The sequence below is a fragment of the Microcebus murinus genome, chromosome 6, assembly GCF_040939455.1.
Source record: "Microcebus murinus isolate Inina chromosome 6, M.murinus_Inina_mat1.0, whole genome shotgun sequence".
Taxonomy (NCBI): Eukaryota; Metazoa; Chordata; class Mammalia; order Primates; family Cheirogaleidae; genus Microcebus; species Microcebus murinus.
The window spans coordinates 102,653,517-102,668,385 of NC_134109.1; the positions used below are offsets into that span (position 1 = coordinate 102,653,517).

The 14,869-nt window shown below is 50.1% G+C and overlaps 1 protein-coding gene across 1 annotated transcript in view; it reads left to right on the forward strand.

Moving 5' to 3' along the window:
• Positions 1 to 6,605: 6,605 nt before the first annotated feature.
• The window catches only part of SMAD3 (SMAD family member 3), a 114,803-nt gene continuing 106,539 nt past the window's right edge, over positions 6,606 to 14,869 (forward strand). Inside the window, exon 1 of the mRNA XM_012740758.3 lies at positions 6,606 to 7,332. Within this exon, the coding sequence (XP_012596212.1) occupies positions 7,127 to 7,332 (206 nt within the window). The 5' untranslated portion in view covers positions 6,606 to 7,126. The remainder of the gene's footprint in view (positions 7,333 to 14,869) is intronic.

A 14,869-nucleotide genomic window follows, 5' to 3' on the forward strand; every position in this document is an offset into this window, starting at 1 on the left:
TACAGTTGAGTGGCATCAAGCACATTCACCTTGCTCTGCGTCCGTCACCGCCAGCCATGTCTAGAGCGTCCCATCCCGCCAACCTGGACTCTGTACCCATTAAACACTAACTCCCATGCCCCTCACCCAGCCTCTGGTAACCACCACTCTGCTTTTTGTCTCTATGAATTTGACTACTCTAGGTACCTCATATAAGTGGACTCATGCAATATTTGTTCTTTGTGACTGGCTTATTTCATATACAATGTTCTCAACGTTAATCCATGTTGCAGTATGTATCAAGATTTCATTCCTTTTTAAGGCCAAACAATACTCTATTGTATGTATTTGCCATATTTTGTTTATCCACCCACCCATGGGTGGACATGGTTACTTCCACCTTTTGGCTATTGTAAATAATGCTGCTATGAACATGGGTGTACAAATATCTGTTTAAGTCCCCTCTTTTGCTTCCTTTGGGTATATATCTCTATTGATTTTTAATGTAAAATTAACATGTCAATATATTAAAAATAATTTAAAGGCATATAATCTCACTGCCATTATAGAACTATATTTTCATTTCAGTGCATCCTCTTTGGTGGCTGTTCATAGACATGTATTTTTAAAAATAAATGCAATTATAATGAACCAACAATTTTCTAACTACTATATTTTAGGCCCACATTGCAAACTGAACCATAAATCCTGGATCTCACCCAAGGCCACATTTGTTACTCTTATTATCCCAGAAAAAAAGGAAAGGAAAACATAGTGACCTCTATAAACAAATATATGTATATATAAGATATGCAAAGACAAAAACACATGAATGCAGGGAGAAAATTCACACAACATGTACCTGTTTCACTTAAACAAGTAGGGCTAGACTCTGTGAAAGAATAAGATCTAAGCTAGACCTCAGAGGCAGGGCAGACAGAGACATCTAACACACACACACACACACACACACACGCATGCACACATGCACGCACGCATGCACACTCCTGCACCTCAACACCTGCATATGTATAGAGTGAGCAACACACCAGGACATATACACATGGCCAAATTAAACACATACACACACAACCCCACACCTATCAGGATTCTTTCTCTCCTGGCCCCTGACTCCTAGACCTGCAATTTCTGAAGGCTAGGAAGGAGCTCCTGCAAGAGAACCCAAAATAGCTCTGTGCACCCTCCCCTGGGCTCCAATTGCCTGCCCACGGGCCCATCCTGCCCTCCCAGTGCAGCCCCGGCCCTGTGCCTGGGTCTGTGCACCGTCCCACTCCAATCCCCTGCACCGACTCCCCGCGTCAGACCTGGTCCCTCTCAACACCTTCCTTGGACAGTGCCTACAGCACCCAGCTCTTCCGCCGCAGCCACTCTCCCCGGCACACTCTGTGATCAACACCGGAATCCCCCCAAGGACCCCGGAGACAAAGGGACGCACACTGGGCTGGCCGCCCAGGGCCAGCAGTCCATGACCGGTCTGGTTTAGGCCAAGAACAGCTGACTCCATGCATCTCTGGTCCTTCCTCTGAGAAGCAGCACCATGACAGCCTCTTGTAGACACTGTGAGAACTTTAAACACGACCACATCCTTGAAGTCCGGGCCCAGAGCCTAGCGCAGAGCGGACTCACAAATAGGGCCAGTCCCCTGCCCTCTGTTTCCTAAGCTGTCAGATGGGGCAACAGTTAAGCCTGCATGTTCCTCAGGGGTGCAGTGAGACAGGCATTTTAAATAATTTTGGCTGGGTTAACCAAATGTGAGATACCATGATCACGGGACCGGGTGGTACGGGAAGCCAAAGGTTCTGTCTTTTGAGCAAACTAGAGAACAATGAGTCTGCTGACTAACACATGCTGACCACTTGGCAACACTGCAGCTCTGAAGCGGAGGGCGAAGTCACCCACACTTCTCCGTACACGGTGCAGCAACACAGAGCCCCGAAGTCATTCATCCACCTTCCCCTTTAGCCTCACCCCCACTTCCATGTACCCACCCTGGAACACTATCCCACTGTGTTTGATATGTATCTTTTTATTCCTATTTTTCTATAGTGGCAAAACACACATAACAACATCTATCATGTTAACCATTTTAAACGTGCAGTTCTGTGGCAGTAAGTGCGTTCCTACTGCAGTGCAGCCATCACCACCATCCATCTCTAGAACCTTTTCATCAACTCACACCCATTACACAGTAACGCTCTGTTCCTGCTCCCCACAGCCCCGGCAGCCCCGTCCACTTTCTGGCTCTAAGAATTTGACTACTCTAGGTGGAATCATGCAATACTTGTCCTTTTATGACTGGCTTATTTCACTTAGCATGGCGTTCTCAAGGTTCATCCATACTGTGGCATGTGTTAGCATTTCATTGCTTTTTAAGGCTAAACAATATTCCATTGTACGAATATATTAATATCACAGTTTGTTTATCCATTCGTCCATTAATGGACCCTTGGGTTGCTTCCTCCTTTTGGCCACTGTGAATAATGCTGCTATGAACATGGGTATACATGCTACGTACATATACATACCATGCTATAAACATGGGCACACAAATATCTGTTTGAGTCCCTGCTTTCACTGTTTTGGGGTATGTACCTGGAATTGGAATTGCTGGATCATATGGAAGTTCTGTTGGATGTCTGAGGAGTCACCATATGATTTTCCAAGAGGCAGCCCCATTTTACTTCTTCATTAGCAATGTGCAAAGAGACCAATTTCTTCACATCCTTGCCAACACTTGCTGTTTTCTTTTTTGTTTCATAATAGCCACTTAATAGATACCATGTGTATCTTTTGGTTGTATGATTTCTTTAAAAATGTATACAGTTATTTTGTGTATATGTAATTTTTAAACATAAGTAGCATTATGCTATAAACTTCATCCTGTGTCTGACCATTTTCACTTGGAACTGTTTTGAAGATCCATTTGTTCTGTGTACACAGAACTCATTGCTTCTAACTTTCCCACAGCACTCTATGGTGTGTATAAACCACACCCACATATACTGAGAACCTACTATGTGCTCGTGCCAAGCAGCTTTCTATATGAGTTTTTCTAATTTGATCCCATAGAGCAATCCTAAGAAGTAGGGGTTGCTATTATTCCCATTATATAGATGAGAAAACTGACACCCATGGAGTTAAGGAACATGCCCAAGTCACACAACTGGAAAGGGTAGAGCTAGAAGTTTCACCCAGGTCTGTCTGGTGCCACAGGGCAGCTCAGGTGTTGTGCAAGGTGCCACAAAGAGCGATACATAGAGACTGGATTGCAGACAGAGGCTCTCTCCTCGCTGAAGGCACTGTGTGATGAGAGTTCTAGTCCTGACTTGGCTCCTTACCTCCACAGTGCAAACCACCTCCCTTCACCAGCTGTCACCAGATGTGTAAAATGAAGACAGAACAGTCTTAATGCCCTTTCGAGATTCACCACGTGTTGATTAAACAGCCTTTAGCTAATGGGAAATAGCCAGAATCGAAGTCAGGTGTTTGTTTCTTGCCGGCATCCCACCTGGGAGCCACTGCAAATATTACGTGACAGCCCTTTGGCGTGCCCGTTGAGCAGGCTCCTCCCTGCCAGCCCAGACTATTCCCAGGGAAACAGAGCTGCTGCCTCTGCCCCCATCCCGCCTCTCCTGAACTTTGTACTTACCATGATGAAAAATTAACCCGGTTAATGTTTTCCTTCCAAGGACAACCTCTGCAAAAGCAGGCCTGGCCGGGCCCCAAGACACCAGGTGCGGGAGCAGAGCTGTAGCCATCTGGAGCCGCCCACCCACTTGCTGCCCCAAGTCAAGAGAGCACGCAGGGTCCTCGCAGTGCGGCCGAGAGCCAATTCCTCACCCCTCCTCAGGGCTTTGTCAGACGGGGCTTGTTCCCCCAACTGTTCTCCCGGAGAAACAGGCCGGAGGAGAGTTAGTTCAGAAATGGCACGTGTTAGACTTGTACAAGGGTCCAGCGCTGTTTTTCTGCACACACAGCTGTCCTTGTCACACAGAAGCTGCCGTGGGAAGGAAGCACAGGAAAGCATGGTCGGGCCACACTAACTAGCTGCCTGGCTAGTTATTTCCTCCCCTCGGGAAGGCGGGGGGCTGAATGAGGGCCCTGGCAATGCCACAATTTTAGAGGACGAGGTACACGCCAGGCCCTTCCCCTACATTTAACCCTCAAACCTCTCTTAGGCCATTACCTCCAGAGTGCAAACCGCCCCTTCACCACACATCGCTCTCTGTAAAACGAGGGGCTTGCACCGGAGAAGGACAATTATAAAGCTCTTTCTAGACTCACCACTCTGCACAATGGGAACTGTGCGCTCCATTTTACAGCTGAGCGAACAGACACTCCACTTGGCCAAGAAGGGAAAGAGCCAGGCCAGTCCCTGGCGGAGCCTGAGCTCCTTTCACGTCAACAGCTGGACTGACTTGACTGGATGTCCTGGTTAAAAGTAACGATTTTGCTGGAAGACAGCGACCGCAAGGACCCCTTTCTGTCCATCTTTGCCTACTCAGATGGCACCCCACCCCCACGTTGGTGCTTCTCTAGGCCCCGAACTTGACGTTAGGGACCTTCATCTTTCATCCTGGAGGCCCCAGAACTGAGGAGGGGGGCAGGGACTAGAGGGGCTAGAGGTGCTGGATGGGCGTAACTGAACTGAGCCCCCCTCCATGGCATTAGCAACACAAAGCTTTTCACACTGGAGTCTGACAACCACGTAGGACGCTGACGGGAAAGCCGTTTCTAGCCCCATTTTACAGGTAAGCAAACATCTGGAGTTACAGCAGTGTGCCCCTGTAAAGACCTTCTGTTTTGCAAATAATGTTGTCTTTGCCTTCCACAACCCAGGCAGCTGGGTGCCATGGCAAGATCATGGAGTGAGGCTCCACAAAGTCCCGGGTTCAAATCCCAGCTCTGCCACTTGGAACCCTGAGTAAATGCTATAATCACTCTGTGCCTCAGGTGCCCCATCTGTAAATGTGAGCTGTTAGGGACAGGTACCTCAAGGGCCATTTGTGAAGATTAAATCAGAGGGCAACACGTGGACTCCCTGGCATGAAGAAAGCAATCAATAAATGTGGATTGCTTTCCTTCCTTGTCTCGCCATGAGGGGTGAGAAGAGAGTGAAACCTAAAACCGCAGCAGCAGCAGCAGCCGCGGGGTAACGGGAGCGCCAGCCAGGAAGGGGAGCCAGGCTGCTAAGCCCCAGTTGGGGTTCAGGGATTCTCCTTTCGGGCCAGAGCCGGCGGGGCGTCAGGAGAGGAGGGCTGAGAGCGGACAGGCTGCTCTGTGGGGAGGCAAGGGCCCCTGCAGCTTCTGGGCTGACGTTGTGGATTCCACCACACCTCCCAGGGCTTTGCAACTCTCCGCCCGCCCGAGGGTTTGCAGATAACTTCTTTCTCGCCACAGAGGCGGTGGGGGATTCCTGCTGTTAAAAACAAACAAAGGCCTTAGACACAAGGCTGGCCCGCAGGAGGAGGAGGCGGTAAGAGAAAGGCCCCGGGGCCTGGGGCAACTCCAGGAAGCGGCGAGGGGGCTGCGGGCAGCCGCCCCCAATCCTGCGGGCGGGGAGAAGAGCCCCCGAGCTGCCTCAAATGCCCGTGTTTCTTAGCTCCCCGCCCAGGCTGACTTCGAATACGTAAACTTCCCCAGGTCTCCCCTTGCTCCACGCCTGTGCAAGTTCATGGCTTTGGAAACAAAGCTCTCTCCTAGTTATTGGGTGTCAAATTTCCGATCTTTCTCTACCGGGAGATTCTGCAACACCCAGTTATGTAAACTTCTCCCAAAGAGAAATTCCAAAGCGTCCTCATCCATTCCTTCTTGAATTCAACAGATGTCTTTGAGGTGCATTTTCTGCCGGTGCTTGGTTCACGAGGCCCAAAGGACCCCTGACTCCGGCTATTGTCCAGGTTGTCACTGGTGTCCCCAAATCTCCACCTCTAGGGGCCCACATCTCCCCCCTCCCAACTCCCTCCTGCACGCACAGTCTCGGGGCTCTCAGCCGGTGTGATCTCACCCACGGGAGAATAAAAACAGTCCCCGGGTCGCCGGCGCTGGCCAAGGCCCCTGACGGGGGTCAGCGAGCGCGAGTCCAAGTGCGCCCCGAGTTCCCGGGCCTCCAGACTTCCGTGCTCCCCCTCCCGGACCCGGGTCCTCTCAGGGGGGCACCGCGGGCTCTCGGGCGGACGGCGCATACTTGCTGCGAGTCTAACCCGCTCCGTCCCGCAACTCCAACTGAGCTTCGCGAATGTGGGTTCCGGGAGCGGGCGCCACCGCCCGAGCGCGGGCCTCCGGCCTGGGGCCCCTCTCGCCGTTCCTTTCCCAGAACTTCCTCCCAGCGCCCGCCCGACTTCAGGTTGGGGCCTCGCGGGGTCCCGCGCGCTCCGGCCAGGGCGGCCGCGGTCCCCAGTCGCCCACGTGGGCGCGCTCGGCGCGGGGCGGGGAAGGGCCAGGCGCCCTCCCGAAGCTGGGGGCGGGCAGGGCGCCCGGGGGAGGAGGCGGGGGGCGCGGGGGAGGAGGCGGGGAGCCCCGGCGGCGAGGGGGCGGTGACAGCGCTTGGAAAGGAGGCTGCACGCGGATTTGCATGAAACGCAGACTGGGAGCTGGCGGGCGCGGGAGCGCGGCGCACGCCCCGGGCCGGCCCTGCGAGCGAGCGGGCGGGCAGGCGAGCCGGGAGGAGGGACGCGGGGAGGCGAGGCCGCAGAGGCGGAGGGATCTGCGCATCAAAGCGAGGAGGCGAGCAAAGTTTGGCTGGGGGTTGGACTTTCCTTCCCGGAGGCGGCACCCAAACAGCCACCCCGTGCGGAAACCCAAACTTTGTGCTGCCACTCCGACTCCCGCGGCCGCCGCCTCCGCCCCGCGCCCGGGGCCTTCCCGACCAGGCGCCGCTGCCGCCCGCCGCCCGCCCGCCGCCCTCCTCCCCGCCCGGGAGCCGCCGGGGCGCAGGGCCGCGCGCCGAGCCCCGCAGGCTGCAGCGCCGCGGCCCGGCCCGGCGCACCGGCAAGTTCGCCGAGAGTTGAGGCGAAGTTCGGGCGGCCGCAGCCGGCCCGGGCCGAGCTCCCCCTGCGCCCCCGGCGTCCCGCCGAGCCCAGCCCCGCCGGGGGCGCCCCTCGCCGCCCGCGCGCCCTTCCCAGCCATGTCGTCCATCCTGCCCTTCACCCCCCCGATCGTGAAGCGCCTGCTGGGCTGGAAGAAGGGCGAGCAGAACGGGCAGGAAGAGAAGTGGTGTGAGAAGGCAGTCAAGAGCCTGGTCAAGAAGCTCAAGAAGACGGGGCAGCTGGACGAGCTGGAGAAGGCCATCACCACGCAGAACGTCAACACCAAGTGCATCACCATCCCCAGGTGGGGGCCGCCCGGGGACCCGGGGCGCGCCGGCCCAGTGGGTTGGAGAGGGTGCATGCGTGTGTGTGTGTGTGTGTGTGTGTGTGTGTGTGTGTGTGTGTAAGGGGGCGCGAGAGTGCGGGCAGGAAGGGGGTGGGGGACCCCAAACAAATCCCTGTGGATTTGCAAAGATTCAGAGCCTGGGGCTTCCACGCGGCGCTCTCGCTTCCAGACCTCACATTCGCTTTCCACCAACGGGAAAGGGGGGTGCCGCTGGAATTGGCCGCCCCCACCCCGGGAGCTGCGGGCTAGAAGTTGAGGCCCGCTTTGTTCGGCTCCGCGGGCCGCAGCCCCTCCTCCGCCGCCGCCTCCCGCCCCCGCGGCCCGCGCTCGTGGAGGTGGCGGTGTCTCTGCCTTTCTTTTCTTCAGTCCGGTCTCCCCACTTCTTTCCTCCTCTACAGGAATGCAGTCCGTACAGCTGGGGCTGTGGGTGGGGAGCGGGAGCCCGGTGATTGACAGATTCCTTCTCCGTTCTTTCTTTGCCTTCGGGATTAGCATTTTTATCGAGTATTTTTAGACTCGGTAGTGCCAGTCTCCCGCCCCTGTGCATGCACGCACTTTAGTTGCAGCGCGGTGCTCTGACTTTCAAATGGGAGAGACCGGCCGCAGAAAATAGAGTCTTCTCCCCCACGTTCCGCTCCCCACCTGGACTCTTTTCGCCCTTCTTTTAGTCTGAGAGATTGCAGGTTGATGCAGAACACGGGGTGGGGGGTGGTGGCTAGAGCTGGACAGATAACAAAACACACCCCAAAGTGGGCCTCGCATCGGCCCTCGCATTCCTGTAGAGCCCTCCTTCCCCAAACGCTTTGCCATCTGTCTGGCGTCCTTTATTCTCCTCGTTGCGCTAGCTGGGTCAGGTGGGAGCTCACAGATGGCTGATAGAAGGGGTCAGTGACTTCTCTCCACTCCCCAGGGCCTGCCTTAGCTAAGCTGTGCATGGCTGAGAATTGGGGTGGGGGCACCTTGGCCTCCGGTCTCTACCTCTCAGCCCCCCTTGAAGTCTGATTCTGAACCAGGGGAGTGTGTGTGTGGGGGTGTTCTGGAGGGTCTCGGGCTGTAGTGGACTGAGGAGAGGGCCACCAGGGGCTGAGCCCTAAAGGGACTGTCATTCTTGCTCCTGGGCCAGGGGCGAACTCCATCCTTGGCCACCTGCTTGGGGCAGCTGCGCAAGGGCTGCCAGCCGTGTCAGGCAGGCACAAAGCAACATCTGTCTACAGAAACCCAAGGCAGGCCTCCCCTGGAAATAAATGCCGCATATGGTGGGAGTGCTGACTTAAAAAAAGAATTTACTTTAAACTGGGTGGATCCAGTCAATAAAGGGGGAGGGACAGCAGTGTGCTCTCTCCGGAGTGTGCTCTGGGCCTGTGATCGGGAGCCAGAATTGACTTCAGGGGAGGTGGTGTGATGCGATGGTCAGAGAGACCTGGGATTTGGTCCCAGCTTTGGTTCTTAATTTATTCTGTTGGTGAGGGTGGGAAGGGTAGGGTGGGTGAGTGTCATACTTTTCTGTCTGGGGAGGGGTCTGCAAAACCTGCCTTCTCCTTTACCTGTCTGGGTGCTTTGAGGACAAGGGCTTTATGCATTGGAACAGAAAGAAAAAAGTGGTATCAGTTGTAAAACAAGCAGCTGTGAAAGTGTTTCACAGTTTACAAAGCACTTTCACATGGTTTTATGAAGTCCTAAAAGAAAGAAAGAAACCAAACAACGTTTGGAAAATAGATAAGGCTGTTAGGCTTATGATTATCTCATTTTTAAAGTTGAGAAAACTTTGGAGCAGAGAGCTGAAAAGGCACTGATACAGTAGACATGGGAATCTGCTCTCTCTGTATGTTGAAGGTTCTGCATAAATTCTTTGCTGAATGCTAAAGCTCAGTTAGTTTTGGGTGAGCGCTGTGGATCTTTGTTGGTAAGGTCGCTCATCAGTCTCTGGGCTGGTGACAGCTTGGAGAAGTCTTGCTTTCCCTTGCCTTGGTGCCAGCTTGCCCTCGGCGAGGCATAGCTTTGGCTTGCCTTTTCCTCTTCCAGAGTCCTCCTGAGATTTTGGAGGCCTCAGGCATGTGAATGCTTAGGGTGTTTCTGAGAGTTCCAGCTAATCTGCTCCCCTGGCCTTCTCATGATTTTGTTAGGATTGGGGTGTCTTCTGCTTGCCTAAAGAGGACCTAATGCTAAAACAGTTGGGTTTTTTTTTTTTTCTTTTCATCTTTTTTCAGTTAGGGAAACCCAGTTGCTTGGGTGGAACCAGACAAAATGGATTTTCATCCCTGGATTTTTGTGCCCACGCCTCTGGGTCACCTTGTCTCCCTTGGCAACCGCTGCTGCTGTTTTGGTCGTGGGCAGAAAGCTAAAGGCCACGTAGTGGGGAAGTGGCTAGCTGGCCTCATGCTAGTGATACTGATGTGACTGCTAAGTCCCATAGATTGCAGTGTTACTTGTCAAATTGTCTGCTCTCCCCACACTGCCTTTTAGAACTGGGGCTTTGGAAAGTAGACAAAGGAAAATGTTTAACTTAGTCATCCCACTGTGAATGCGGGGTGGGGCAGTGGGTACTTAAAAACACTCTGCAAAACCTGGACTCTGGAGTTTAAGGAGCCCTTAGTCTAAGGGGATTGTAACAAGCGTGTTTTGGCTAATATGTAATCACGAGCAGCAGCAGCAGCAACATTTGGCAATTATAGATGTATACTAGGGACCTCCAGACCACACAACTGCTTCTCTGTTGCACCAGCTCTAACCTGTTTCAATTATCAGGAGAGCGGGAATGATGCGTGCTTACTGATATCAAGGAAGAGAAAGATAAGTGACAAGGAAGTGGCAAGAGATTGATTTAGATACGCGGACAAAGGGGCTATCAGGATACTCTGAGGTCCAGCAGGATGGGCAGAATTTGGGTTTTATAACAGCATCTGTTATAAATAGAAGATCTGTTAGAAATAGGAGCTCTGTTATAAAACTCAGGTTTTATAACAGTGATGCTGCTATAAAACCTCCTGAGTACCTAAATGAAGCTGCAGGTATCTTCCTCACCTGTTTATAAGAATAGAACCAGAGCATTTGCCACAGGAGGAGTGGGGGAGAGAATGTTATGTGAGTAACAAGGAGCCAACCACACTTAAAACTTGGTTTTCTGGTAGATACTGATAACTTGTGCTTCTACTGGTGGAGTCCATGCCTTGGCCCAGTTGTTGGGAACTGGAATGAGTTTAAGGCATTGTTTGTTTGGGAGGGAATTTGGGCTTTCTGGTGTCAGAGCACCAAGTCCAGAGGAAAATGGGAGAGTTGAACCACAAACACTAAGCCTGACACACAGCATCTCCTGCCTCTCTGTGCATCTGATTTTTTAGTATAGCCTCCTCCTGTCATCTCCTTGGTCTTTGCCAGGCTACTCTCACCTTGGGGAGAAAGGAAGATCCTCATCTTTAGCACTGTGTTTTCAGACTCCTGGGGATAGACCTACTACCAAGGCTGCAGGAGCCCTCCCAGGCCCTCAGCTGCTGCTCAGAGTGCCTTTCTGGTGTGGCCCCATGGAAGCCCACTTCCAGCTGCCAAGGAGGTGGTCCCTCCTCTCTTTGTTCTTGCTAACTTTGATTAGGGGAGCTCTAGGTAGGGCCTGAGAAGAGGAGGGGCCTGCAGGACAGCGTTGCTGGCTAGGGGGCTGCAGTGGAGCTGGCTAGAAGTCACTTGATGTTCCCTTGACATTTAGAACCTTGGAACTTGCTGCTTGCACTTGCCAGGTAAATGTTTGGGCTGATGTATGTTGCAGACAGTCCCTTGTTGACAGTTCCCAATCAAATGTTCGAAGGTTGGATTTTGTTTTACTGATATTTATTGGACACCTCCCATGTCAGAGTCAATATTATAGGCACCAGGGGAGGATGTAGAGATAAATTCAAGGTTCCTGCCTGTGAGGAGCTTACACTTCAATAAGAGAAACATTAATAGGGTATTATTTGAGTATCAAACTGTTACTTATTTCTTATTCCCAGCCATCAGAAGAAATAGGAGATCTAATATGGGGTGATTTTTTGGGGTGGGGGGACTATGATGTGCCTTTTAAATATCGTTGTGGTCACTGTGTTAGAAAATAAAATAAAGACAACCACGTATTTTCTCTGTAGAAAAGTACAGAATTCAGGTACTGAGACTGTCATTCTGTACTACTACCTGGATGGATTTGGGAATTCACCTAAGTTTCAGAGCCTTCATGTCTGCACCTGTAAAATCAGAATGAGATGAGGCCTGTGGAAGCATTTTGTAAACCAGAGAGCTTGACAGATGTGAAGTGTTATGTTTAGCCTCCTGTCTGCTTCATTCATTATTGAATTACTCAATCATTTATCGAGTACCTACTTAGGACGACCAAGGCAGGGCCCCTGTGTTTAAGGAGCTCCCTGCCTGGAGTGGGAGACAGACCTGCTCCAAGAAACAGGGCATGAGCTGCAGCTGAGGGGGGTACAAAGTGCCTGGCAATAGGAAGACAGACGGTTAATTCTGTGGGAGGAGGTAGAGAGGGAAGGCGAGTCAATGTGAGATGGAAAAAGGAAGAAGAAAGAAGAGTTATCATCCAAGGGAAACGTTTGGACTACAGCATCATCATGGAGCTTTTTGGTACGTGGGGATAGTTGCGCACAAGAATGAAGACCTCTTTATCCTCCACCTTTTATGAAACCGAGGGCTGCTATGAATATGTTACCTGATCACTTGCACTGATTGGCTAGTGACCTGGGGGCTGTATTTTACTCCACTGAAAAGCGTTTTTTGTTTGAAGTGAGGAGTAATTTAGTGAAGTAAATCTGAAATTCAGGTTTCCTTGGTGGGAACAGGGACTTTAGATATAGTAGCTCAGAATATCACAGAGAGTGTCAGTAAAAAGTGGACAGCTTGCAGATGATTGTGGATGCTTAGAATTTCAGAGGTTTGGTGTGACCTGGCTTTTTATTTCTCTGATTTACACTTCCTGAAAATAAATTCCATATGCCTGAGTTTCTGGATAGACATAAGAACTTTTAGTAATATATCTTTTACAAAGTCTTTTCAAGGATCAAGTTTTAAATGACAATTTTAATAATAGAAAAAAGTCAACGAATAAGTAATTTAGTTCTGATGAAAAATGCAAGAAGTTGATGAAATCAAGAGAATTTGGTGGAAGCTTATTGCATCAGGAATCCAATTAAAATAAGTTTAAAACATAAATATTGGCTCAATATAAATTTGTGATTGCTGTATTATTATAATGGAAATAAAATTAACATGATTTAATGGACTGAGCAACCATTAATTTTTACTCGTTAATTTATTAGGAGTTTTTAATGCCATTTTATGCACAATACAGCCATTATTCTGTGGGAGCTGTAATAAATAGGAATCAAGAAATAACAAATCAAGAAATAACAAATCTATAGCCGAAATAAATAGGATCAAGCAGGGCTTGCTATGAATGGAAATCAAACTTTATTTCCCTGTTACCTTACTCTCTCCCACCTTCTTCATCTCCTTCTCCCCCAACCTTCTAGAAGAACAAATAAATTCTCTAAGGTTGGAATACAGTTTTCTCAATCAGCAAGGCTCATGAATAGTCCTGATTAACTTTTATCCTTATCTCCTTTGCCTGCAGTATTGACCCTACTCCCTTCTCCAGATCCGCATCTGATTGTGTTGGCTGGTGGGCAAGAGGACTGCCCCAAAAGGCTGCTTGTGCAGGGGCCTGGGAGGGTCACCAGCCTTGTGCAGATGTGAATGGTGCTGCAGTGTTGGACAGGACTAGCCTCCCTGAGGAAGGCAGTGATCTTCTGTTGACCACTGACAAGTGGGCCATGGAGCCCTCAGTCTCCCCATCTTTAAGCACAGTGGTTTAGAAACACTAAACCATACTAAGGCCACCTCACAGAAGTTTGGTTTCTAATTTTACTCTAGTCCAAGCTTTAGAGCAAAAATATTCCAAGAGAGCTCGTTCAGTTCATTTTTATGCTTTCTTTTGGTGCACCTACCTGGTGCAGGATTACCTTGTGCCAGGTGACAGACAAAATAGTGAATAAGACAGACACTGACCCTGCCCTTCTGCAGCCTCTAATCCGCTGGCTGTGAAACATGGGCTCTTTGGAGTTGTAATAATGCTGCGTGTGTTCACTCTTCAGGAAATTTGCAAATACTGTTTCCTTGGTGCCAAGAAAACCAAATCCCCAAGCTCTGCTGTTTATCCACTCCTGACAGGGGTAACTGTGTGTGTGTGTGTGAGTGTGATTATCCTTTGTTTTGACTTAATTAACAGTTTGAGAAATAACAAATCTATAGCACAAGTCACACTATCTGCTGTTGGTTATCCGAGGCCCCTACTGTAAACAGCAGCCTGCTATGGCGGCACGCTGCTGCAGAATGTTTTGACAGAGAGACTCCGTTTAGAATGAAAACACAGTAGAAGCCTATTAATTAAGAAGTTTGGCTAATTGTGGACTAGGCTAAAGTTTGTTTAGCAGGCCTTTTCTCCCCAAAAATGCTGTCAAAGAAAAATTATCAATAAATAGGTTTTGGGGGTCACTTTGGAGGCAGGAGTCAGAAGACCCAGGTAGGTACTAGATCTAGCCCTGTTTCTGATTAGCTGTGTGACCCAGGACAAGTCACCTTTATCTCTCTGGGCCTCAGATGTTCTCAACTGGAAAATGGGCTATATAAGCTCTATTGGAGGGCCTTTCTAACTCTAAATTGGTCTTCATGCAAGCATTTTAGAAGCTCCCATTTTCACAAGGTTGGTCGATGAATCGTAGATCTTTTAAAATTATTGATGGTCCAAGACCCTATCAGCCCGGTGCCAATTAATTTACATCAGCGCAAGCTATTATGCAGCATTTTAAGTTTTGTTATTTCCCCCCACTCTCCTCCCTGCCTCTTCCTTACCCTGTGAGCCTAAAATAGTGAAATCGAACTACAAAGGAATATAAAAACAACTGAGTGCTAGTTAAAGATGAAGAGGCTGTGTGTTTTGAGATGCAGTGAGCAATTTTTCTTCTTTTGTTGCTATTTTTGGCTTTACTTAGAGCAGGAAGTTTACTTAAACTAATGACCACAGAGGCCTAAAAATGGTTAAATGTAAGAGGTGGGTATTATAGAGGATACCTGTGGAAAATGTTTGCTCATAAGTCAGGGTTTGCCCAGGAAGCTTCCTTTATTTATTTTCGAGCATCTATATAAAGAAAGGCTGTACTTGATTGCGTAAGCAGGAGCCTTTTGTTAGGCAGCGTGTAGGTTACAAGTTTAAACCCCAGCTAGGAAGTGAAAAGTGAGTTTCCTCTGAAGTAGTTCTTTTTCATTGTCGCTTGGCTCTCCCTGCTTACATCTGGCAAGTTTTTCTCTCGAATGCTTTGCTGGGAGTTGAGGACTCGAGCATTGTTGAAGAAACACTGTGTATGGGTTTGCCCTTGGGACTTACAGGGTTTTATAAATCTGGTTGCTTTTGCTGCTAAGTGTTGCATCACAAACGGCCACGCCAAGTTGCAGCTCTGAGGTG